General features: G+C 40.2%; 1 protein-coding gene across 2 annotated transcripts; it reads left to right on the top strand.

Annotated features, from left to right (window-relative positions):
• Positions 1-1,164: 1,164 nt before the first annotated feature.
• On the top strand, positions 1,165-26,798 carry cuedc1b (CUE domain containing 1b). 2 transcript variants are annotated; one of them, XM_028465440.1, is made up of 12 exons: positions 1,165-1,365; positions 10,168-10,276; positions 10,393-10,733; positions 14,850-14,977; positions 15,468-15,594; positions 18,126-18,345; positions 19,059-19,124; positions 19,291-19,371; positions 19,468-19,561; positions 24,625-24,683; positions 24,915-24,984; positions 25,468-26,798. In XM_028465440.1, coding segments are annotated over exons 3-12 (1,158 nt in total). In that variant the 5' UTR covers positions 1,165-1,365; positions 10,168-10,276; positions 10,393-10,421; the 3' UTR covers positions 25,469-26,798. The 2 variants fall into 2 exon arrangements, with proteins under 2 accessions (XP_028321241.1, XP_028321240.1); XM_028465439.1 differs by having other exon boundaries at positions 10,168-10,733.
• Positions 26,799-27,890: the final 1,092 nt, after the last annotated feature.

Below are 27,890 nucleotides of genomic sequence, written 5' to 3'. Positions count from 1 at the left end.
TTTTCTGAGACATATTTGTCAGCTGGCTGGTAACGTGGGTTTGGAGAATGGGAGTGTTGCTGAGTTAATGTGGTCCCCTGTCCCATTCTGGCTTTTGCCAGAGCCGGACGTTCAATTGGGCATGCTGGGGCTGGATAAGAGTTTTGTTTGTGGCCAAGTAAATGAATTTGTGGCTCTAAATAAAGAAACGGCTTGTCACATTTTTACAGATGGGTCTAAGGATCCGAGATCAGGAAAAGCCAGTCTTGGAGTCTACATTATGAATAATGAAATTGGGAAAAGTATGCGTGTATCTGATTATGTATCTGTGTTCACGACTGAGTTGTTAGCCATTAGGTGGGCTTTAGACTGGATTGAACTAAATAAACCTGAGATGTCGTATATACATTCGGATTCCATGGCTGCCTTACAGGCAATTTCTGACCATCCCTCTGGGGCTAGGATAGATACTGTGGTAGAGATTTTGTGTTGCCTTCACTGGATAGAGTTGATGGGGTCTAGTATTGTTTTTTCCTGGATCCCATCTCATTCAGGTATTGTGGGGAATGAAGCTGCTGATAGGCTAGCAAAGAAGGCTCTTCTCGAGACGGAAATTGAATATGTGGTCCGATTGGGGAAGGCTGAGTGTGTCAGTGTTTTCAAAGCTACTGTGTATCAGCAATGGCAAAGGGAGTGGGAGAATGAGTCTAGAGGGAGGCATTATTTTAAGTGTCAATCTTGTGTGCAGGGCACTAGACTCCTGTGGGCAACTAGCCGATCAAATCAAGTTAAAATAACCAGATTAAGACTGGGGCATTGTGGACTAGCTGCATATTTAAATCGAATAGGCAAACATCCGGATGGATTATGTCAGTGTGGTCAACTTGAGACTATTTCCCATGTTCTATTGGCCTGTGGATGTTATTCTGTAGAAAGGGGAATGTTATATAAAGAACTTTCAACTCTTGGGCTGACAGTGTTTTCAATAAAGTCAATATTTGCACCAAGAACAGAGTCGATTTTAATAGATAAGGCAGTCGTGAGGTATCTCCAATCTACCAACCTCTATTTGAGAATCTAAAATGGAGTGAATCTAAGAGAACAGAAGAGGGCAGCATTACGCTTCTTTTAGTGTACAGCCTGCCGGAAACCATTAGAAGAAGAAGACTATTCGGAAGCAGCTTGTGGGGTATTTTATTTTGAAGCTGACTGTGTGTGTGTTGATGCTAACCTGACACACCGGCTGCAGGCTAAATTTAATGGCTCTTCCGAACCCTCTGTTCCTCATTGACAATGCACCCAGCTGCTGACCTTCTGTTGGCCTTCCAGTCTCCCCGACACGGTGCAGGTAAAACCACCTCAGTGGGACTCTGGCTGCCTCTGTTGGTGAGTACGGTCCATGCTACTCCGTTGTTGGGGTTAGTTTCCTCGGTATTGTGACCCCGCAGGACTCGGTCAGCTGGCGGAGCTTCTCGTTCCTTCTTTGTAAACAGAAGCACTTGAGCCGCGATATGATATAATATGGGAAACCTTGTCGTCGTGCGTGCCTTATTTTGACCGCAAAAATATAGTTTTTACACGAATATTGTGTAAAATACGTCGGCTAATGCAGTCTGTCTGGTACTAGTAACGACTGAGAGTTACTGACCGAGGCCTGTGAATGCATTCCGGACTGGGGACCGTCTGTGTTTGGTTGTGATTAGTTAGCAGGAAACCGCTAACACACGGCTAATGCCCATTTAATGGCTCAAGGCCGCTACTGTCACATAATAGTATTGCTTTTGGTCAACGGTAAAGGTGTCTCTGATCCTTTCAGGGAAGCTGTGTTATCAGGAATGCCGTTTGCATTCTAGTAGGTCGCTTGTCTGGTCTGGGAAACACAGGCAGAACTGGCTGTAAGTGGGCTTACTGCCGAAGACCCTCTACTCTCCATCATGAACACGTCTACATAAAGACCTTAAAAGTGTCACAGGCCAGCACAACTAGAATTTATTTCAGTATATTGTGTTGTAGGAGTAGGAATGGACGATATAGACTTAAAAAATGATCCCGATTATTTCTGGTATTTATCACAATAACGATAAAAATCACAATAAATATAAATTATTAATAAATAAATACATTTTTAAATTTTTAAAAATATTTTATAAATTTAAATGCATAAGTGTTTGATTTTTTTCCCCCAAATTCAGTGTTTTACACATTCATTTTTCAAAATTCAGTTTAAAAGAAAATATATATATTAATACATTTTTTTTTCCAGATATTAGTTTTTAACTCATGTGAGGAAACAAAATAAATACTAATAAGAAATAAAATTAAAAATATAACTTAAAATAATGATTGACACAATTAAAGGTAGATATACATTTTACTGACATGGATTATTCTGACTGCTCCTTTTTGATTATTAATGTCATATGAAGATATTTGAGAGCAGCATTAATGTCACCATATTCCCCCTCAGGGATCTATGGTTTACTGAATCTGAGCAGCTTTATTGATGAAGTTTTGATCAACTTAATTTAAATTATCCTGATGACATCATTCCAGACCGTAATGATTAAACAAAAACAAACGGACGCAAGGATGCACCACTTATTTCACCACTAGGGGCCAGGGTATTTTACAGTATCAAAAGTTATCATTAACCTACGGTGTTTCAGACTCTGCAATCTCTGGTATTGATGAAGCTGATTAAAGCCGATCATGTTTTCACAGAGCGCAGCAGCGCTACACGAGAAACGTTAAAGTTAAGCGTGCACTGGTCTTCTCTGATTTAAGATCAATGATGATTTGCATAGTTTTTTGGCAGTTTACATGGTGTTTAGTGCAGTTAGACTGTGTTTGAAGCAGTCTGGACGGGAGGGGGGCGGACGGTGCACCATAATAAGTGGTCCCCGAAACATTTCCCCATTTAAAAAAAATAAAAATAAAAAAAACAAAACTTCCTTTTCTTCACATTTCTGTGTCCAATGGTAGATTCCGTTTTCATTGGTTGATTACGTGTTTCTGTCCACGATTCCGTTAATGTGGATTTTATTGGGCCCTAGTGCAGTTGTTAGCGCACTCAACTGAGGGGTAACTGAGACTCGCTGCAGCGCATACAGTCGTGTGTTCTGTAACCATCTCTGATTGGCCAGTAGCCCAGGAAGGCGGTTCTTGGCGATTCTGATTGGTGAAAATATCTAGCACTTAAATGATGAAGATGGAAGAAAAAAACCTCCAGCATCTGAGGTTACGTTATCACATTTGTGAAAACCACAATATCGATGCGGTTAAGGTTAATCGTCCAGCATTAATACAAACACAAATAAATTTGAATAAAATGGGAAGCAAAAATAACTCCATTAGTGTTTTTGCTGCTGCTGAATCTTGTTTATGAGTTACATAAAGTTACGGTTGATACATTTCCTATAATTAAACCAGGTCAAGCTTGATGATTTATTCACTCAGTATATTTAGGTGTAAAAATCACAATAGTTACCTTACTGTCTAATGGGACCAGCTTTGTCTTGTGAAACAAGATATTTATTTCACACGTGTGACAAGTTGGCTTTTATCCGTACATACAAGTGGTAAATCTGACCATAAACAAATCAGTGTCTGTCTGTGGCTTTATGACAGTAATCTGTGTACTTTTTACTGGTCTATTCCTTATATGAAGTGGGTAGCATTAGCTCTTAACCCAGTCTGTGTGTCGGTGGGTTAGCTTAGCGTAGTTAGTTTTAGTTGAGTTTCCAGTTCATAATCGTTGCTGCAGGTTGGTATCTGTCCACGTGTTTGTGGAACTTTGGGTGGATCTGAAGGAGGAATTGGGAATTGGATTGGTTCCCTTTGTTGGATGGGTGTCTCTTCTTAAACAAGTTGCGGCCCGTGATCTATCGCAGCTCGGCAGCTTCAGGTAAGTCGTGATGAGCATTGCTGTCTGTGTGTGTGTGGTTGCGGATGAGCGGTGGCGCACACCTCGGAGGCTCTGTGGCAGAGCTTCCGTAAACAGCGCTCTGCTCCAGGGAATAAGTTGTTGGCAACAATCTTGGGGTCAATTTTGGCCCATGGAACAAGGCTTTTAGGGGCGTTCTTGGCTAAAATGAAGGACAAATGGCCTGTGGCCCTCGCTAATTTCCGAGATGGGCATTTGTCGTTTCTATTGTGAGATTACATATTCTTACCGGTGAGAATGTTTTTGACGTAAGGATGTATCAGTTATTTCACCACTAGGGGTCATAATATTTGACAATATCAGAAGTTATCAATAACCTATGATGTTTAAGATTACAATCCCTGGCATCGATGGTCTCATCCACAACAACAGAAGAACTTTATCCACGGAACTTCTGTAGCTCTGATGAGATGTTGTTCGAATGTAACATTCTTATAACATTGCTCCAACCGACTTTTATTTTGTAAACCGGAAGTTCCCACTAAAACGGTTGTGCTTGAGGTAGCTTGCGGACTGTGAATGTGTACTTATGATGCTCGGACAAAAGGCTGGAAATAAAAAGAACTAAAGAACACCACAGACTGAGTTATTCTTAGTTAGCCAGCCGCAACAGTTTAAACACTGAGCAGGGGATGATGATTAAAGCTGATCACCTTTTCACGGAGCACCACTACATGAAAAAAGGACGGATCTTTACAGGCACGGAGGAGAGTGGAGTCCCAGGTAGAGAGTCTCACACACACACACGCCGATCAGGTGCACTTCACTGTCGATCACCGTCTCCGTGACATGCGTGCAGGCGTGTACACATGTATAGTTATTTTTTTAAATTTTTTAATTTTTTTAAATTGACCACAAAAAAAAAAAAAAAAAAATATATATATATATATATATCTGGTGGCGCATGTTGTCAATAACGTGCATTAGGTCAATAACAGGACAAATTAATACAAAGAGACATGTTAACTACTTGTTTTTTTTTTTTTATTCAAGTTAAAACATTTGACAACCTTGAACGTATTCTTGTCCGCACCCTCACGCTCTCTGCACATAACCAAATGTAGCAGGCTTCAGTCAGTGATTCAAACATTTTTTACAGTATAGAACTGAATGCTCCGAGCGAGCTGCGGTAAACATGGAACTTTTCTACCTACTTTATTAATGAAGATCTATTCACTCAAGTACAGTAGCCTACACTTTAGTAATATTTCTGTTTAATGTGAAATAAAATGTGACAGCAAATAACATACCCTGAGGTTCATAAAAATAAAGTGCTATTAAAACCGAAAAAGGCTACCTACATTCTTGGCGCTTGTATAAAAAAAGGAAACAAAACTGACTGTGCTATCACTGGCGTCGGATCAGGCCTCCTGGCCGACAGGTTATTTGCCAAGAACACAAGACGGTCCACATTGGAAGGGGCCAGTGCTGATCTCGTTTTATTTACTATATTCCCAGCGGTGGAAAATACGCATTCAAAGCACACTGACGATCCGGGGATGGAAAGATATTTCTTTGCCATCTGAGCGACGTGAGGGTATCTCCCAGAGCCCAGAGTTTTCCACCACATGAGGGGATTTTGTTGCGCAGGAATTGGAGATTCTTGTTCATTCATCGACATCTCTTTTTAAAGCAGCAGGCTGATGTCCTCCTGGTCTGGGCTGTCCGTGCAATACGTGTCTCTGAAGAGGCACCCCACAGCAGATAACGCAGTTTTCTCTGCGGGTTGCTTTTGTGGATCACGGGGTTCGCAAGGGGCTTCACTGCCTGTGCCTTTTGCCACATACACTTGTTTCATCTCCTCCAGAATAGGCACCTGCAGTCTCTGTTCCTCTTTCAAATGAACGAGGCGATGACAGCGTGGATCCAGGTAACTGGCTTTGTTAAGCAGCATAAATGCGCCCTTTTCCTCACAATAACGCTTCTCCAGATCTGTGGCGATCTTTGTCTTCATCTCTGACAATGCCGGTGGTTCTGGTCCGTCTGGTGTTCGCTTTTCAAGTTGTGTGAGCAGAACATATATTAAAGGCAGCACAGCCGATGCTGTTGGATATATGTCAGTTGAAAGTGTTTCTGTTGCCACTTTAAAGGGTTTAAGGGCCTCTTGCACCTGCAATAAATAAGTAAATATAATGTGTTGATATTATAGGACAGATTTGCATTTGTCCAGCTTATTATCATTCACGCACAGTAAACTAGGGCCATCATTCTCCCTATTTAAAAATATATATTAGCACAGTTTTGCATTTGTCCAGCCTATTACTGTACATTTCATACACTATGCTTACCTTTTCCATTAGGGACCATTCGCTTGTGGTCAGCTCCTTTCTTGACAGTTTTTTCTCGAAGATGAGAGCAGACACCACTGCTTGCTGCTTTGATGCACGGCAGATCGTTTCATAAGTGCTGTTCCATCGCGTCGGACAGTCATTAATTAGCTTCTCATTTTTTAATCCCAAAAGTTGTTTTTGCTGGAGGAGGTAGCTGTCGGCGGAAGATTTGTTGAAATGTGAGGCTGCCAGTTTCAGCCTACTAATTCAATGGCTCTGACCCCGAGCCCTTTACGCAAGGCCAAGTTTATTGTGTTCGCCACACATGGTATATTCACTGTTTGAAGATGTTTCTCCACTGCATTGACGTAATTAGTGGCATTGTCCGTTGTGATGGAAATTACAGATGCCCTTTCTATGCCAAAAGAGTCCAAGATCTCTTGAATGCCTTCACCTACGTTCTCTGCGGTGTGGCTTAGCTTAAGCTCTTTTTTTAGCACATTGTTAAGCATTTCCCAGTCATTATTAATCCAATAGGCCATTGCACATAGGATGCTGTCGCTAGGGATGTCCACTCATCCATGGTAAGAGCCACCTGTTTGTCTTTGATTCCTTTATCCTGTCTGAGGTGCTGTTATACACTTTTACGATTCTATTGGTGACTGTTCCACGGCTCGGGATGCGATACCTCGGTTCCATTTCTTGACAAAACTCCTCAAAGCCTGCCCCATCCACGACACTGATAGGTCTCATGTCCTCACAAATGAACAATGTTAATTTCCGCGTGATGGCCTCTTGTAAATGGAAATGGTAAATGGACTTGATTTTATATAGCACTTTATCACCACACTGAAGAAGTCTCAAAGCGCTTTACATATCAGCTCATTCACCCAATCACTCTCACATTCACACACCAGTGGAAGAGGGCTGCCATGCAAGGCGCTGGTCGACCACTGGGAGCAACTTAGGGTTCAGTGTCTTGCCCAAGGACACTTCGACACATAGTCAGGTACTGAGATCGAACCCCCAACCTCTCGATCAGAAGACGACCCACTACCACCTGAGCCATGGTCTTGTCATGTCGCAGACAATGCGCTTGTGGTGGGCGGTGCAAAATAAGTGTCAAGACGTGGCTGTTTAGATGTAGTTCCACACATCATGCCAAGCTCCTTTGGATGCACATTTTCGAGATGTAACTTCATGTTGCTAGTGGTTGAATGGTATGCTAACTGCATCTTACATAGCTTGCATACTACTTTATCTCACGGCTCCACAAATTTACCTTCTACCGACCAAAATCCAAAGTACTTCCAGACATGGCTTTTTAGATGTGTTGGGGTTAAAATCACTTTCACTGCTGAATGTTGTTTGATTGCATCGTCATTGCGTCACTCGCTACTATTTGGCCTTGCTTTTAACTCACTAATTCGAAGGCTGAATGTGGCTTTTTTTGCAATATTCGGCCGAATATATTTGGCCACCGAATATTCGGTGCATCCCTGGTATAATTGTGACCATCACCTGCCCTTCCTTAGGAAGGGTAAGAAAAAATTTATCAAAGGGAGATTATAGAAAGAGAGGGTAATGTCACGTTTTGGTGAGGGAGAAATTAACAGCGAAGAGGGAGTTGGGGTAGGATAATGGAAGGGGTGGGGAAGAGTCATTTATTTTAAGCTGAGAGTGCAATGTGATTCTACAGTTGTGCATATTGTGTAGGGCCCTATAATTTTCACGGTAATGGAATCAAGGACGGAATCACGGAATAAAGCAATGAAAACGGACTCTACTGTTGAATGTGGAAATTGACAGAATGTGGATGAAACGCGTCATTGTGAGGCAAAGGATGCTTGTGAGGAAATGTTTCCCAGGACCGCTCATTTGGTGGATGTCCTGGCTGCTTCAAAATGTGGAAGCAGCCACCCAAAACATTACGCAACCCATCATTCACTCCAAAATACGAAGCGCACAGGTCCCGCTTAACTGTACTGTGTCAGTGAAGCTCCACTCGTTTCTCGGGAAGTGCTGGGGTTCTCCCTGAAAATGTGTGCTGCCTTCGTCAGCTTCACCTGTTCATCAACATGTCTCATCAGTGTTACAGAATATAAGTGGAGAAAAATTGTGTTGTTGTGGACGAGACCACCAATGCCAGGGGTTGTAGAATCTTAAACATCATAGGTTCATCATAACTTGATAGCTTCTAATATTGTAAAATGTTCTGGCCCCTGGTGAAATAACTGATGCAGCCTTGCGTTCATTTGCTTTTGTTTAATCATTACAGTCCGGAAAACCTTGGACGTCCATTTCAAGGGCTTGACAGCAGCCAAACTGGCCACGTGCACCGACCGGGGCAGAGTGGCACAATTGGGGCATGCCCCATCAGAGAGGGCTTCCCGTAGATGGTTTCCCCTCCCAGGCGCAAAGGGCCAAGGTCATGGCCATCGTCAGGCTGAGCCATGCATGATCAGCAACACAGAGACTCAGGCATCATTATTTCTGATAGCAGCGAGGGTCAGGTGGAGCAGAGGATGCCACTAGTGATCTGTAATTAGACCAGCACTCACCAGGTGAGAGGGGTACAGAGGGGGTCAGTAATTAAACAATTGCCCCTCAATAGATTAGTGCTAGCAGCAGGGTCTGGTAGGATATAGACGTCACCAGTCACACAGTAAAGGCATCCACGCCAGGTGTAGCAGCAGGGTCAGGTCGAGCAGAAAACGCCACTAGTGACCCTGTCAACGCACATGCACTACCCCAATCAGGTATTAAGCCGTGGGCCAGGTCAAGGAGAGACACCATGTGGCCCTGTAATAATAACAGGTGAGGAAGAAGCTGAACACAGCCTTATCAAATTAATTTAGCGCCTTAAATGCACATTAAGCGGCTAAGATAACATAACATGAATCAAAGCGCCAGCACGGCTGATTCACGCCTGCCGAACTGCAATATATAACCAGAAGACAGAATATGGTTTTGTCACAATGAAGCTTGCCGAGTACGGCTGGTAAACACACGTCGTGGCGGCTATATACTGAAACGAGCCGAGCTCTCAGCTACAGCGAATCAAAACAGAAAATGGCTTGTGCAGCCCTTCGGAGGGCGAGAAAACTCACAGCTCTGACTGCAAGCAGTGACAGGGCTACTCGCATCAAGCACAGTAGCAAAACCAACAGTTTTGTAAACAAGGTTTGCTTACCCAACCACACATGAACCTAAGTGCGAGAAGGTGACAATGGACTGAGCTCCCTGTCACGTGATGATATAGACTCGCGTGACTCACCGGGAGGTCACAGGTGACGTTATTAAAATTCTCTGTATGCGCAAGGATAATCATTCAGTGCTTCAGTAGGGATGAAATAGAACTAATATTTCGAATCAACATATCTTGGCTTGTGCCCGATACGAGTTCATCCCACAGCCCAAGGCATGTCAGTGCATCCACAACCAATGTCAAGCAAGAGAAACTTCTGTCAACACAGGTGTGACCCCGGACCCAAAAGTGCAGCCAAGCCGGCAGCAACAATAGCAGCCAAAGAACCCCAGGCCACCCCCCCACGACCAAGTATCAGCAGTTGTCTGGAATTGGTTTAGGTTTATGGCCATAGATGTGCAACAAGTTGGCGCACACTGCAAGGTTTGCCTAAAGCCCGTTGGAACAAAAGGCAGCAGCAAAACAAACTTATTCCAGCATCTAAAACAGAGGCTGAACTTTACAAGGAGAACAAGACTGCAACAACAACAAACCTCCACTAAAAAGCAGCTGACAGTGGTAGAACAATTGGCCCAAGCTACCATATACTGCATGATAAGAAAGGGGCATGACAGGGAGTGATCACTGACTGTGTTTTTACTCATCTTAATCTTTATTAGTTTGCAGATGCTTGTTTAGTACATACCCTTCAATAACAACAACAATAATTCATTTGTCTTTCTCTTCAAAGTTTTTGCTAACACACTGCCTATCTCGTTTCTCTCTAGGTAACAACTGCAGTGTCACTTTGAAGGCTTTTGATTAGACTATGACTCTTCTCTTCAGCTAGTGACGGCACCATCAAGCTGAATGTACCTCAACAACGTGTTGCCTTGGGTAAACTCCCATCAAATGTGTGCCATGTTTGTTAGAATGAGAAACTGATTAGAGAAGCAGGAAAACAAGAGATACTGAAGGGGCTTAATAGGAAATATAAGTCATCCTATCATTAGGTTGGCAGTCGTGGTACCAGGCCCTGAGGATGACCAGCCTGTTCAAGCGCAGCAGTAGCAATGGAGGATCCAGAAATGGTGGCAGTGGAAATGATGAGAGCGCTGGACCGGGGCAGCTCAACAATAGCAGACCCAATCGGCAGGTCCGACGCCTGGAGTTCAACCAAGCCATGGAGGACTTCAAAACTATGTTCCCCTCTATGGACTATGAAGTAATTGAGTGTATACTCCGCTCCAACAACGGAGCTGTGGATGCCACCATTGACCAGCTGCTGCAGATGAGCATTGATGGTCAGGGAATGGGTGATAGCTCAGATTCAGATGACAGCATCCCACCGGAGGTCAGTAAAAATGTAAAAAAAAAAAAAAAAAAAGACACCAATTTTGATATGAAACTCAGCCTAATGCAGTGTCTTTATGATAATGTAACCAAAATATTTTTGTTTACTAGATTGTTTATTTATTTATTTAGATAGGGACAGTAAATCTTATTTAACATATAAAAATATGTCAGATTATAGCCATAGGCTAATTTCCATCTGTTGTTCCTAGACAGGCTGATGTGAAAAATTTCTCACGTAGCAATAAGACAAGGCGAGTCATAAAACAATATACAACAGGATGATTTACAGGACAAGGAACAGAGAGAGCACAACAGTGACTTCACATTTAAATGGAACACTGGGATCACAATATCTACATTATGGAGGGAATAGGATAGAAGGCAGGGTGAAGGAAAGAAATGCAGTTCACTTCCACATACTCAGAGTTAATCAGTTAAAGGAGTGCGTACAGATCCAAGAAACCCACAATTTGAGATTAATCATAATTACATGAATGGAAGTCATTGTATAAATAAAATTGCTTTGTCAGTGTGTTTAGTCCAATATAGTCATAAGGTTAGTTTCTTTAGTGTTCTCAAATTGGACACACTGTGGTAAGGCTAGTTTGGAAATTCTGTCTGATACTTCTGATTAGGGGTGGGCGATTATTTGTGAAGTCACAATCACGATTTTTTTCATTAAAGTCATTTAGACTATTTTAAAGTTATTTACTAATAAAAGAAACCAATTCACCTACTTAAAACCAGTGTAGCATTAGCAACACTACAAGGCTACATAACATAATAATCAGCCTAGTGATGTCTATTTGTTATTGAGGTAACACACTCATATTAATAAAATCCTACTTTAAGCAGGGTTGGAACACCTCATTTCACACAGTTTTGACAATAATATCCTTTACAAGATAAAACGTTACTGCTTTGGTGACATTAGGCCTGGGTGATATTATGGATGATACTTCTGCCCTGTTTACGTGCTTAATAATTCTTCGGTGTCTGTAATGCTGACATGCTGACTAGTAGTGGTGCAACGGATAAAAAAAACTCACAGTTCGGATGGTATCACGGTTTTGAGTCACGGATTGGAACATTTTTCTGATCAGCAGAAGAAGAAAAAAAAAAGACCAGACAATTAACTTTGCTCTCCATTTATTTTGTAGAACACTTTGTGCAACCTTTTTCTGCTCATTAAATACAAACATTTAACTTGAGGTGTCAATCCAATGCTTAAATAAAATTTTGATTCATATGAAAACAAATAAAAATGCAATATAAGGCATGACACCTTCAACCTTTAAACAGGTATTTACCATACACTTAAGTGTGAGGAGAAAAAAATAAGTTATGACACCTTTTTTAAACATGGAGAGTGAATTAAACACTAGCCTATGCCCACATCATCAAAAAAAGAATGAAAGAAGAAAAAAAAGCAGATCTGAGTTTATAATTTCAAATTCCTACAATAGTCAAGGATGGCCATCCGGACTCGAGCTAATATTTATTTAATAAGAGCTTTAAAAGACATGGATGAAGGAGGCATAAAGATGATGACATTCACACGGACTTATTTTGCACATGCTCACGCACACAGATCTGATCCTTTCTCTCCCTCTCTCCCTGTGTGTGTGTTTCTCTTCTACTCTCACGCAATCACACACAGATACACGACCAGGAGCGCGAACCACACATGCGTGGGTACGGTCGCTCTCAGTCACGTGCGTGCACGAGCACAAAGACTCGCACACGTACGCACACAGATGTCGCAAATGAAACAGGCTTCATCAAGGCATTGCTAATGTTGCGCGGTTCATTTAAAAAAAAAAAGTAGTTTTTTTTCCTTCCATCAACCAATCCGCGGACTACGTGCGTGTCGAACCGTGGAGAGAGATCCGTGCGGATCACGGATCAATGATGATCCGTTGCACCACTTCTGATAATGAGTAAATGCTGTGATTTGGCAGAGAAAAAAACATGCGGATGTTCTCTGTATGGACCACAGACATATGACGCACTGCACCGCAAGGGTTAAAATGTGAACTACAGACGGTTCTACGATCTCCGTGATTTGGGAGATCGTTGTCATGTTTTAATCCTTAACGATCTAATATCGTCAGATCGCACACCCTTACTTCTGATACTACCTTCCATTTGGAGGTCCAAGAGTGACGATCCTTAAAGAAAAAATTTAAAAAATGATGGAATCTCTTAGCATGCATTAGACAAGATGTAAAAGGTATGCACACATGCGTTGCCTCATTTCTTAATGAATTACCGGTACTGTATGCCATATAAATACTTTTTTTACAGTGTTTACATCGACCTAACTGGAGTTAGAGATGCTAAAGACTTACTTCAACTTCACATGGAACTTTGCTTCAAAAACTAAACTAGAAGCAATGTTTCTTTTACAAATTCATCTTTGTAAAATATCACCCGAAGGTCTCAACATTTCTAATTTATTATGAAAAGGATGGTAACAAGCCACGAGTTTATAATTAAAACATTTAATTACAAAGCTATTCAATGTGCAACAGAGGAAGCGATCCAATTTTGTGGTGCTTTTAAACAAGTACCTATTATCGCCTTGATTCCGGCTTTCTTAGATTTTCATTACAATTAAGTGCCACCATAAAGCAGGCTTGCCATCATAGCAAGGCTCCAGCCAATCAGTATTTTTTTTTTTTCAAGAAATCTTTGCTCAGTTAAACCAGGATGTAACTGGAACAGCAGTTTCATCAAAGAAAAAAAACACTTAAGTTGCCATGGAGACAGTCTGCCCTGCAAACCAGCTCCCGACCAGGTTTAAGGGCAGGCTTGGTTTATCCTGCTGTGTTTCTAAATGATCTCATGGAGTTTCTTTATTTATTCATTCTTATGCAATCTTGGAGCAATCCGTCTAAGAATGTGTGAATTGACGTATGATGTGACTAAAGTCATGAATTACATAAAGGATCAACTGACAAACATCCCAAACATGTTATTTGCACAGATACATGTGCAAAAATAAACTTTAAAATGTTGAATCTGTCAGTTGTCACTTTTTTATAGCTGAGAGGCAGACTTCCCTTAAATTTCTTTAATTCTTTGTTTTGTTTGAATGGCAGCGACATTACGGTGTGGGATAGGCTCTGTATTAGGCATTGGCTTGTCTGCTCTGAGGAACAGTTCTTGAACGTTCATGGGCCCGGTTATATTGTACTTTCCATTGTTTTACTATGTGCTCCATCGCAACCACTGCTTAAAAGTAATTTTATTGCTCAGATTAGGGGTGTATTGGTTCACAGAAGACACAGTTTGGTACGTACCTTGGTTTTGGGGTCTGTGTTTGGTACGAGTTCAATATAACGGGGCAAAAGCAAAAAAAAACAAAAAGGCCCAAATTTTCTTTTCATTTATTTTAACAGATTGTAGTGCAATTAACAGTTTGTTCAACATAGTGAGATGCCTGCAATACATTGGTAAAAGCTGTAAAAGTAATTATGCATCACATAAAGATGCTTAAATTTTTTTTTTAGCATTATAGCCAATACAATTAGTTGACAAATGAGCCCCCAGGTTCTTTTGAGAGCACTTTGATTAAATACCTCTCTGGTTTGTGCATGGCTGTTGGTAAACATTGTGACTCTGACCAGATACAGAGGAGAGTATCACACAAGAAAACGTAAGAAAGGAAAAAGAGATTTAATTTTTGAGTAAAAGAAACCTACAATTAAGCTATGAAAGGGAGAGATTCAGACAATACAATCTAAGAAAATTAAGAAGGGATGAGTGGGACGAAGCAGTGATGGATAAATAAGGACTGATGGCTCTCAGCAAAAAAAGCATTTCATTCAGAAAGGACAGAAACATTTCTGTTTATACCAGAGAAGGTTCATAACTGGTGAGACAGACTCCTCTGGAGTCAGATGTATGAACCCAATAGAAACATGTAATTTTATATTCGTAAATGGGGAGCAGGTTTTTCTTGTACTTTCTATCTATTTTATTCTGCTATTTCATATTCTTTATACATAATATTATGTACGTTATTTTTTCTCAGTATACCCACATTTTAATTGTGGGACTTTTATTTTTTTGTTTGAATTTGATGTATTTATTTATTTTTACTTTTAAGATTCTGGAGCGAACTCTAGAGCCTGACAGTTCAGATGAAGAACCTCCACCAGTTTATTCTCCACCAACATATGATATGCACTTTTATGACAGGAAATACCTAGAAGCCCAACCCACTCCCCCACCACGGTAAGAAGAAATTTCTTTTACACACTAGGCTTTAAATATCCAAGGGATAAGCTTTTTATGGCCAAATTTAATGGGCCACAAAAAATTTAAATTTTGTTTGATTTTGTCTCTAATCACTACCTGATGAAAGTGTTTATAGGCAGTGACATGAATGACAGTGCTATTACTATTTCAGCAAATCATTTTCCTGCTGTTTCCATTTAGTTATCAGTTAGGAACAGTATAGTCTATGCAAGGGTTCACTCTGTCTTCTGTCAGTGGCTAAAATAAGCAGGTTTAGCTCTACAGAAATTATTTGTTTACTGGTATCAAAATTTACCATTAGTTTAGAAAGGCACAGTTTTGTTGGCAGTCATCATCATCATCAAAACTTTAATTTCAGACACATACAAGGTCCATAGCAGTCACAACACAACAGACATATAAACAAGACATGTATTAGTACATTGTTTTATTTTAATGTAATCATTGGCTACTGTCTCTCTCTTAGTTTTGAAGTCCAACCACCCCCGGGCCACCAGCAAGTGGGAAGCTACAGGAACTGGAACCCACCAATGCTTGGAAATCTTCCTGATCATTTTCTTCGGCTCCTGCCACAACAGTTGGACAGCATCAAGGTAGAAATGTAAAAGAATAAGGTTTACAGTAGCTCATTAAATGTAGGTAGTGATTAAAGAAATATTTTTGTATGTTTCCATTGAATTCTTTACCCTTAGAAGAGCCATTCCCAAACTCCAGAATGCTGAGGCCCACTTAAAAATCGACATGTCTTACTCTACAGACGCTGATTTTTCCCATCCGACCGAATGGCTGGTTAAATCCTGTAAAAATTTTAATCTACAAACAATGATTTATTAAGGATGTAGGCTTGAGCAATATACTGCTGATATTACAGTTCATCAAAGCTGGATTAGTTTATCCAAAAATTAGTGATATTATTATTATTATTTATTTTATACTAATTATTTATTTAGATGGGACAATGCGTATTAATGAACATTTATGTAGAGTATGCATGTAAATACGCCGGGATTGGCAAGAATTAAGTTTTATCCACAGTCCCCAACAGAAAACATTTAAGAAATTAACAGTACAGAACAACAAAAACCATATAAATATCTATGCATACGTATCACATGCATAAAACACAGCTACACACACCGAAATCCTAGAAAGAATATAGTTACAGATGCTCACATGTTTGATTATCTAAAATCCAGTCTTTTAGTTGCGCTTTTAAAATACCAAGTGACTTATACTCATTAATTGTTTCATTCTTGATAGTCCTGAAGGTACAACACATTTTGGGCAAATCTTGCACATCGAGATTGCACCTCACAGTCTCCTCTTGTGGCAGCTCTGGTTTCTCTATTTCGATCTGGCTTTTAAGAACTCTTCTAGGGGCAGTGGGTACAATCCGTGCAGAGTTTTGAAAATCACACATGGAATTAAAAATAAACTTAATATTTTTAAAGCTAAAAAAGATTTTTCCAGGAAGCTGCAGTGATGCTACAAATGTGTTCTTTTATCAAATAGCTTTAGGGCTCTATTGTAAAGTTATTCAATAGGTCTAAGAGTAGTGACGCCTGTGCAGGACTAGAAAGCTTTAGAAGCAGTAGGTGATATGAGATAAGATCATATAATGTAGGTACGCCTTGGTAGCACCGGTTGTTAAAGGTTCAGTATTATGCTTTTTTCCGCCCATCTCCATTTGTTCTAAGAACCCCAACAACATAGTATTTGAGGTTTATTTTCCCAAACTTGCCTGAGTTTTAGCTCTCTGAAAAGCCACTTTCAGAGCAATTTTAAAAACGGGCTTACTTAAGCTAATTCATGAGGAGGCCTGTCTGTAGACGCTATCCACACAACAGCTGATCACTAGCTGTTTTTCTATGCACACACTCTTGTTATTGTTTTCAGCAAAAAACTGCACATTACAGTAAAACACATGGCTATTTAAGCAGCTATTGTGATTTTGAGTCAGTTTCCTTTCAGTGGCTGAACATCCTCTTCCTCTTCTTCCTCCACAGGGACACACACATCAATGTCCTTACTACAAAACTGCCTCTTGATAGTGATGTGCCCCAGATTACACTATCTATTATGCACAAACACAGCCATACCCCCTCCTTTCCGCTTACCGCTCTCCGTCGTCCTGTCACCACGTAAAAGTCCGATTCCACAACAGAGTCCGGCGTTAGCACTGTGAACTAGGCTGATATCTTCTCCTTGTTCGGCGCTTTGACCCTGCGCGACATCCCTTCTTAGTTCACGAGGGATGTCGGGTCTCGCTGCATAGGCTGGTGTCGCATTAGCACGTATTGCCAACAGCTGATGGGTGTAAACAATGAGACAGTGACTCGTGACACGATTGCAAAGATTGCAGACACAAGCAGCAGAAAAAGTAGTGCAGATTGCATTTACATATATGGCAAAGTATAATATATATTCTATATTAAACCGCAGTGTTTGTTTTAGCTGTTAGATAGTTTGAGAGGGAGGAGCTCACATTCTAGGAGGTGTGTATTATGTTCATAGTAGGAGGAGAGAGGATTGTCAGGAGGAGGAGTTTCCGGCAGGTGACATCACATGCCGGGAAAAGTCTAACTTGCCCATTTGGAGTTGACTTTTTACAAAAGATGGAATAACAAGGGAGGAAGGAAACAGAACTTTTTCAACTTTGGCCCGCTGAATGAGGCTAAAGGGATGTATATCCCTGTAGCAAAACCATTACAAAGTGATTTTTTTTCACCATAACTCCTCTTTAAGGTGAACTAATTTTACTGTCTGGATGCAGAATGATGGTTATCACGCTGCACTGAGCGGCATACAGGTGAGATCACAGCCGCTTCTGTGTGCTTGTGGCGGGGACGAGCTGATAGTGATATGTACATTCATATCAGAGTCTTTACAACTCCAGAAAAACCTCCAATAACACAAGATAAAGTCCATACATTTGTCACTTGTCTCTATTGAGGAAAAAGTTGCTAAGAGCATTCACAAAAGATACTGGTAAAGGAGACTAAGTTTCGGTTTCAAAACGGAGCGGAGAGAGGATTTTACATACTGCAGCTTTAATGAATATAGAGCTGATTGGGATTGTACCTATTAAGCACGGCATTCAAGTATCTTGTTTTTATTTTGGCAGAGCTCCCAGAGCAGTCCGTCTCAGCCTTCATCATCATTCCCTTCTTACTCGGGAGCTACAGGTACTGCCAGAGGCTCAGGCTTGAATACCGGAGCTACGGAGCAAGAAAAGAAGCTGAAACAATATCTAGAAGACGAGCGCATTGCCCTCTTCCTCCAGAATGAGGAATTTATGAGGGAGCTGCAGCGCAACCGCGAGTTCCTCATTGCTCTAGAAAGAGGTACAACTGCATCACTTTTTTTCAGGGTAATTGCAGTAGATTCAAAGTAAAATTCAAAGTTTGCCCATTGCTTAGACATGTAAGACATTCCCTGACATACTTCAAAGTGTGCCAAATGACTTCAATATACTCTGCTCTTTCTAATGCCAGCTTTATCTATCGTAACATTCAATACCAACACTGTTCAAAGTACTATTTTCTGAATTCACAAGAAAGTGTTCTTTTATTCAGCCGTACAATTAACTAGTTAAGCGAGGTATATGCTTTGACCCTCTTTAACCCACTTTGAGATTAGGGAGTCAACATTGTTGCCATGTCAGGGAGGACAATACATGAAAACTCAGAAAAATAGGCTGTCTTTTCCATCTTTGAGAACAGCAAGAGAGGTTTAGAAATGGTTCATTGAGAGAACCTGATTAACATATCATCTTTTTGTCAAGTGACACAAAATAGCATAAGGATGCCATTAGTCGGAATAGTTGTTTTCCCAGTATCGTTTGTGTTGTAACTTATGCTTAGATGTTAGTTTAAGATGGTACATTGTAATTTTATGGTTGTCACAAAGCTGCAACACTTCATAATGTTTCTTCAGTCAATGGTACCCAGATAGAAATGATATGGCTTCGCAGTACAGTCATTGTACCATTACACCAGAGCTCAACATGTGTCAATTCCTCACATTGGTGTACATAACATCTGTTCTCTGTTTTTAGATCGCTTGAAGTATGAATCAAAGAAATCAAAGTCCACTCATTCATGTAATATGGAGAATTCCACAGGTAGACATCCTGCTTCTAATGCCAAGCTTTTTGATTCTGTTTGTTTCAGTACATGCTGCTCGATTGGTATGCAATCGCTGTCATATCTTCTTTTGGTGGGACATGTGTAATATGTCTGAGCCTGTATGTGAGGGTAGTCATGCAATACTACTGATTCTGTGTGCAGGGCAACAGTACTCTGCCTCTGCCATGGATGCCGTCTCAGACGATGCCCTTTTCAGAGACAAGCTCAAACACATGGGCAAATGTAAGTCTACTCTCAGACAGACAACACCACTTGGTACTTGGAAAGGATACAAGGCCCTAAACACTAATGCTGTTCATTTGGTAATGTGTTCATCAGCAACAAGAAAGAAGCTGTTTGAAATTGCGAGGACATTTTCAGAAAAAACAAAGAGAAGAAAGTCGAAGAGGAGGACACTCCTGAAGCATAATTCGTATCCTTTGTGGTAACCTGCAGATACAGTCCCCTCCATTATCCAAAGCATACAATCAATCTTTATTTGTCATTGCACATGTTACAGAGCAACAAAATTACATTTCAGTTTCATCCTGTCCAAGAAACATGAAAAGACAATCACATAACATGGGAGGACAGGGGTGGGAGAAGTGCTGGACTTGTGGAGGAGAGGACGGAGAGTCATTCGGCACAAGCATCCTGGAGAATAGAGTGATAAGCCAGCCTTGAGACAGCTGGTTGTTTGGGGGAGCCAATGAAAATAACAATTTGTTTTCGGTCAGGCCAAGCACAATTTCTGTCAGCCTTGGAGTCTCCGTACATCTAATATGGTGGCCATAACTTCTAGGCCGGGCTCTCAACTTCTCCATGTAAGACTCCATCCCACATAGAAGCTCAAAAGTTGCATCCTGCTTGCTCTTGAGTTCCTTTATTGCATGAGTCTGAGTGTTAACCCTCTGGAGCCGACAGACGAGCCGGCGCGTCCTGATCACATGATCGTTTTAAAGAGCCAATAGCGCTCTGCGTCCTTGGAACTCCATTTCAACCTGTGTCAAAAGTGCGGATGTCAAACTACAAACCAGTTTTTAAATCATGATAGGCCAAATAGAAGTGGAGTTATGAGGGAAAATGTGTTTTTTTTTTTTTTTGTGACATTTTCTTGAGCTCTCACTGCTTCATGCAGGAAGACGCTGCAGAGCGCGTCTAAAGCGAAAGTGCTGTGCAGCAAGTTCGAACAACACTGAAACGTCACATTATAGCTGTTTCCTATTGGTTGAGAAGAAGAAGGCCATTGTCCAATCTTAATGTCCACATATAGCGGGAATTTTGTTTTCAAGCGACAGGTAAACAGAGACGAGAGAGTGAGTTGAGAGATTTGAGACAATAGTGAATATTACTGTGATTTGACTGTTTAGTGTGTAGTGAGTGAGATTGGAGTGTAGTGTCTAGTATATTTGTTTATTGTTTTATATCAACACAATGAGGCACAAATAATTTTTTTGTAAATAGTTGTACAAAATTGCCTGAGACATTGCTTGCATTTCACTGTAAATAGCTATATATAACTGTGTTTTTTGATTCATCTGTATATACGTTTTTTCAGATTTAGTTTAGATTTGCTATACAAGCAATAAAAATTATTTGTTAAAAATGTTTGACTTTTATAGTAAAAAACTTTTTCCCACTCGAATTTTAGTTTTTATAGTGGTTAAGAGGCCTGCACACCCCATCAGTCATGACAGGTAGCCTTCCCAAAAAAGCTGCCAACATTATCTGAACTTTGCGATAGATCAGAAAACTGCCAGCTCCAATCAGCAGAATACCTGTTACCATAACTTTAATATGTAGACGTCTTCAACATTCTCAACGGAAAGGATAGACAGGCACACGATCCTCCACTTGTCCCAGGAGTCCATCGTGTATCTGGGTGAGAACGTTCCGTCAGGACAGGCGGGCTCACCTCTGCCCATTCTTTTTGTTGAAAAAACTTTGTTGATTGCATTGAGAGACCAGTTGATCAATACCATAATTTTGGGTTTGGATAGAGATGCAGAGAGGGGCTCCTATTAGATTCTGACAAAAGACATTACAAGACAAAGGAGCAGCAAGCAGGGCAGCGAAAGGGAGGGAGCGAGAGAAAAAGCGCCTGCCTTTGTTGAGGGCAAGAAAAGCATGGTGGAGGTAATGCCATGGCTTGGTTTTGTATGGCTGCTTGTGGAGCAGGCTCATTTATGTATTGATGACGCAACTGGTGGTAGATGCAAAATGAATTCTGAAGTGTCAGAAACCTTTTGTCTGCCAATTCACAGAGAAACTGCATCCAAATTAATTGAGAGGAAGTTCCTCATGCAGCAGGACATTGACGCAAAGCACACTGCCAATAAAGCAAAAGACTTCATCAGTGGGAAAAAGCTAAAGGATTTCGACTAGCCAAGTCAATCACCTGCCCTTAACCCAATAAAGCATGCATCTCACCTCCAGAAAAGGAGACTAATGGGTGAAACATCAACAAAAACAAGACCTGAAAGATGCTGTGGTTAAAGCCTGTATTAGCATCACAAATGAAAAATGCAACAGTTTGGTGATATCGATGGGTCAGTTTTTGCCGCCAAATAACACATCTTATTTAAGATTATTTCAGAATCAGAATCAGAAGCGCTTTATTGACCAGGTACAGTTTAGAACAATACGAGGAATTTGACTTGGTAGTTGCAGTGAAAGAAGACACATCAACACACCGGAGCAGCCATTTGCGGCGCCCACATATTTAGGTGAAAAAGGGATCAACAACAGGAGGAGAGGAGGGGTGAGGGGAAAAAAACTGCCAGTTTGAAACTGATTTCCCTAAACAGAGAAAGCAGTGTGAAACCTCTAAGTGTAAATACCGGAAAAAAAAGCCGGAATTCTGAACTCATGTTTCACATTCATCCTTTAATCCTAAACCCAAATGTTTTTAGTCTATAACAAAAACAAAGGAATTTGTCTTGCTATTGTTATACTTTTGACTATTTTTGACTAATATTAGGTGCAGATGCATGAACACCAAGTTATCAGATTGATGCCAATGCAAATTAAACCCTTTTGTATATACTGTTACACTAGTTAATGTTATGGTATTTAACGTTTACTTTGTATGCTACTATTTTGTGTATGTTTGCTGTATTCTTAAACTGCTGATCGATGGGAGTCATACAAATTTTATTGTATTTATTGAGTGATTAAAGCACTCATTCAGTATCAGTGATCTGATCAGAGTTCATGTAACCAGCACATCAAATTACCTGTGTGCATGTATTTACCAGTAAGTAAAGGGGTGTCAAAAAAAAAGTCCATCGTCAACGTCTGGTTATCCAATGGGGGTCTGGCAGACATTTGAGTCTGCTGTAACTTAGCAGCTTCCTTGGAAACAACTTGGTTCGTTTCTAATTCCACACACAAATGTTCCAAATTCACCCAACACATGGAACCCAAGACTTTCTGCTAAATACAATGCTAGAGTCAAACAACTGCACTCAACTAAAAAACACATTATGGTATATTTGAATCGTTAAAGTCTAAAGCGATTCTAGGGCGACCGTGGCTCAGGTGGTAGTGGGTCGTCTTCTGATCAAGAGGTTGGGGGTTCGATCCCAGTACCTGACTATGTGTCGAAGTGTCCTTGGGCAAGACACTGAACCCTAAGTTGCTCCCAGTGGTCGACTAGCGCCTTGCATGGCAGTCCTGTCCCACTGGTGTGTGAATGTGAGAGTGATTGGGTGAATGAGCTGATATGTAAAGCGCTTTGAGACTGCTTCAATGTGGTGATAAAGCGCTATATAAAATCAAGTCCATTTAGCGATTGCCCTGCTTACAGAAACGAGGTCATGGATTTGAATTCTTGGGGAACTTTTTACTGTGGAGTTTGCATTTTTTTTTTTCCTAATTGCCTGAAACAAAAATAGCAGATACCAGCAAGTAGACAGTATCAGGATGAAGTCATCACGTGCAATTTCAGGGAGCATGTTTTTTGGAGTGAAAATGTACTATGCCTCAAAAATCACTAAGATTAACAGTTCAACAATTTTTCCCTTCATTTGGCTGTTACTAGTTTTACATCTTCTTGCTTATATCAGGCTGGCATTGAGAGCCTCTCCTATCATGCCACAAGATAATAAAAATACTGAATTGTTATTCACTGTTTATACACAACCTCTTTGTCTTGCTTGTTCAACCTAAAGGTGCATTCCCACCGAACTCGACTGAAGCAACAACAGTCGCTTAAATCGCCCGTGATGAGTCGCTTAAACATACTGGTGCTTTTAGGTCGCTCATCACGTCATTGTGCCAGTGACGCAACGACTAGGGAATAGTATGTCTATGGAGCCGGTGGCTGCGCTGAGAGAGCTGCTGCATCAAGAGGGCTGATCGCTTCTTTTCCTGCTGTACGTTTACCGCACTTATCATAGACGGCGCCGCTTTTACAGTTTAAATGATAAACTTACGGAGTTACTGAAGAATGAGATCACTCAGAATGTAGGCTTATTCAAGGAGTTAATTGCTTTAATTTTGCCCCGGTAACGAGGAAGTGTACAGTCCTCCCGCTGCGGCCTTCTTCTCGCTGTAGCGGGAGGGAGGGGCTGCTCGGCTGTACAGACAGTGATGGCCGGAGTTGTCTCATAAAGTCGCTTGACAAATTTGCTTGAAAGTTTACTAGTCTCTCAAATCATGCAAGTCACGTTGCTTAAATGAAGTTTGCGTGAGGTTGCGTCATTTACATTGATTTTGAATGTAATCTAGTCGCTTCAGTCACGTTTGGTGAGAACACACCTTTAAAGCTTAAAAACAGCTTAGAAAATACAGTACAATTATAAGTTTTATAACCACTTAATATAACAAATGTGTTAAATGCAAAACACTAAATCTAACAACCGTAAAATAAGATTTTACATCACTGCAGAGCCCTCGCACCCGGCACACAATCTGTTCAAACTCCTTCCCTCCGACAGACGCTACAGATCACTGTACGACAAAACAACCCGCCATAAAAACAGTTTCTTCCCCCAGGCTGTCACTCTGATCAACACTAAACAGTCAAAGAGTGTCAGACTTATTTTTGTGAAATAACCCTGGAACTAAACATAACAACCCTGGATCAATCTGTCACTGAGAATGTTCATGTATATACTATTTAATTTAAATGTTCACCTGCACTACTCATCACTGCACTACTGCACTATTATTTTATTATTATTATTATTATTATTATTATCTCGTTATATTATTTTAGTTAGTTTTGCACATATTAGTCTAACTACTGTTTATATTTGTTTATATATTTTTTTTTCTAGTTGATTATTTAATGTTTACATTATTAGAGAGAGCACAGAGAGCAAGTCAAATTCAAATGTGTATAACATGCATTACATGGCCAATAAAGTTGATTCTGATTTTAACACCTAGTGTTGGTGTTGAAACCTCAATTACCGACACTAAAAAGGTTCCAGGAAGTGAAGTAAGGCCATGATAGGCTCTGCTGTTGTTCTTTACTAAACGCCTTCTCAGATTGGGCGCTGCCAACTCTACAGCAAATCTCCTCGATGATGTAGAAGGAAATCCATGTGGTAAGAAATGTCTAAAGATACGTTTCATGCAATCGTTCTGTTTTTCCTGCCAAACCTAAATTATGTTTTGTCACTTGTTTAATTCTTTCTATGGTAAGCGCTAAAAAGACAAAGCAAAATTTGTGGAAATGGTGGTGTAAGGGTTTGAAAAAAAATGCACAAAGAGCTTTTGGGTTTCCATAAATTGCTGACTTTTTCTTATATGTTTACACTTGTTTCCTGTGTGTTTAGAGGATGACAGACGGCCTACCGGAGAAAATGCTCAGAAAGAGATGGAACAACACAGCGAGCTAATATCATGGTAAGAAGCTTGTTGATTGCACACTGTTCATATCTGCAAGATAAAGGCTCCACTGTCATGTGTAACCAACAGGGTCTTAGTCTAAATGTTTGTTTTTAAAATATGTGGCCTGATGTAGGTCATGCTATTAAGGCTGTGACTGTTCCTCCGCTTTTCTCCCTTTCTCTTGGCCCTCCAAGTTGACACAGCAAACCCACAGCACATCATAGTTTTTTCACAAGAGATGTTCTGATCAATAAAGACAAGGGGCAGTGATGAGGTTAATAAATGGAATGAAAATGATTTCCATTGCTTGACCTAAACCCTGAAATATCTCCATGCTCTAAATGTTATTTTCTCAAGTCTGGAAAATTAGAAAAATAAAACTCTTGAACTGCTGAGTCAGAAACTTGCATGTAGCCTTGTTTTTCTTCCCATGTCTTGTCTTTTGTGAAAGGCAGAATCTCGCTTTTGGGTCAACACCATCCATTTTGTGACTTTCAGATTATCCTATACAGAGCCATATCAGTTACCTTGATGACATCAGAATGATCAATGGACAGGACATCTGCAGCTTGCCCTGCTCAGACCTCATCAATCCCATATTCTTCCAGACCAGCTGATGTAACGCTCAGCACTGAGCAACTCTGCTTCTCCCTGCTGAGAGAACCTGGACTGTTCCTGACTGTAAATGCATAGTGTCTTTACTATAACATTTTGTTAATATATCAATTTAAAGTTATTAAAAAGGTGTCCTTTATGGATAGCAACTTTCTTTAATCCTCTAAGAGGAACATCAAGTAATTGTAGGTTTTACCTTCTTATGTCTTGTTTGTACCAATTGTGTTTATTATTAGCTTTTTTGTTATTGTATTTCAAAACATGACCATTAATACACTATGACATACAATCTTATTAAAAAATAACATGGTGGAGAAAAAGGCCTGTAATACTAAGCTTTTTGTTGAATGTCAAGGTTGGGGCATAACTGTATTTCCTGAGCCTTAATATTTTGGGATTTAAAATTCTGGCTTCTCACATGTGAACATGTATCCATTTTAGCAACTTCTTGCTTTCTGTTTAAGAACTGTTTATAATGTTGGACGACCTGGTAAGAATGTGAGGTTTGCGGTGGGAGCCCAAAATATACTCTTGCAATCAAACCCCAATCAAGATCTTAGCGTTGTAAGATTTAGCTTTGTTAAAAGCTCTTGATCGAGTCATTGCTTCTCAGCACATACTAATCCCCTGTTTAGAAGTTCAGTTAAAAGGGATTAAATGTCTACCTTATCTCAGGAAACTGCTCTTGTGTCCCACTAAAAATACATCAATGTCAAATAGCAATATCATGTATGAAAGGTACATTGCCAAGTTGAGGTTGATTCTTCAATCTTCTTTTCTGATCAGTCAAAACTAAAAACCAAGTTTTGCTATCATGAACATAAGTGGAAATATAAGAGTGAGCTGTTTTTTTTTTTTTTTGTTATTTAGATACATGCATTCATTGTTCCCAATAATTCCTTGAGCATGCGTGATTGTGCACTAGATTGGTCTATGTAGGATAAGACTTTAAAGGGTTATTGGGGAATTGAATTTGTTGTAGCTGCTCTGACTCATAATGTTAACATCTTTTAGCACTCATATTAACCTTCATCAAAATGTGACCCAATGGTTTCGATTAATTCTTGTGTTCTCACTTGCTTTTTTTTTTTTTTTTTAAATTATAGTGTCTCTTATTCCTCAATACGTCAATGCTCACTTGCTGGTATTTTACCAAATTTTGCAGGTCTTTGGGGGGGATTGCAGCAGATAACAAAATAAATATCTTTGAGAAATCTTTGTCAATATTTTTTTTTACTAAAATACTAACTTTTCTATGTTTTTGTGCAGAAGAAAAAGTTAACAATTATGTTGTATACAAGTGTGTGATTGTAGAGTTCATATGAGCAAATTAATGCTGGGGAACTATTTGTGTAGATTTGAAAGTAGCAATAAAAAAGGTATAGACTAACATCATGTAAAGGTTATTGGTTAGCCAGACAAATAATTTTTTTTGTTCTTCCAAAAAACAAACAAAAAAATTCAGATTTAAAGCTCAAGTTGACCAATGTTGACTATAATTCTCATATTAAGCAAATCTCAAGGACAGCCTTTTTCCATCTCCGTAATATCTTGGCCCAGATTGATGCTGAAAAACTTTCTATGCATTTGTTACATCTACACTAGATTATCGTAACTCCCTACTTTCAGGATGTCCCAATAATTTACTAAAAAGTCTCCAGTTAATCCAGAATGCTGCAGCTAGAATACTAACAGGAGAGAGCATATTACTCTAGTATTGGCTTCCTGTAAAATCTAGAATAAAGTTTAAATTCCTCCTGTTCGCATACAAAGCTCTGCATGATCAAGCTCCTGTATATCTTACAGACCTATTAGTGCCCTATCGTCCGGGCAGATCACTCCACTCTCAGTTTGCTGGTTTTCTGGAAGTTCCTAACGTGTCTAGAAGTAGAACAAGAGGCAGAGCTTTCAGCTACCATATGCTGAAGCATATACCGTATAATAGCGTTAACCACTACAGCAGACATGGGCTCATCTGTGAACGGTCGCATTTACAGACCTTGGAGTCGCTGTTAGATTACAAATAAACGAGAAGAGACTAGTCTGGGACACTCTGATGTTCTATCTCTCTATCCTGTTATGTTAGTCCTTCTGTCCACTAACCCCAACCAGTCGAGGCAGATGGCTGCCACCTCTGAACCTGGTTCTGCTGGAGATTTCTTCCTGTTAAAAGGGAGTTGGTTCTTCCCATGAATGCTTGTTCATGTGGATCTTGTTGGGTTTTTTCTTATTTATTATGAATTTTGACAAGTGCAATGAGATGACTTTGTTGTAATTTGTGCTATACAAATAAAGTTGAATTGAAT

Source organism: Gouania willdenowi, chromosome 13 (genome assembly GCF_900634775.1).
Source record: "Gouania willdenowi chromosome 13, fGouWil2.1, whole genome shotgun sequence".
NCBI classification, from domain to species: Eukaryota; Metazoa; Chordata; class Actinopteri; order Blenniiformes; family Gobiesocidae; genus Gouania; species Gouania willdenowi.
Note: the sequence above shows the minus strand (reverse complement) of the source record. Positions and strands in the feature narration are given on the sequence as shown.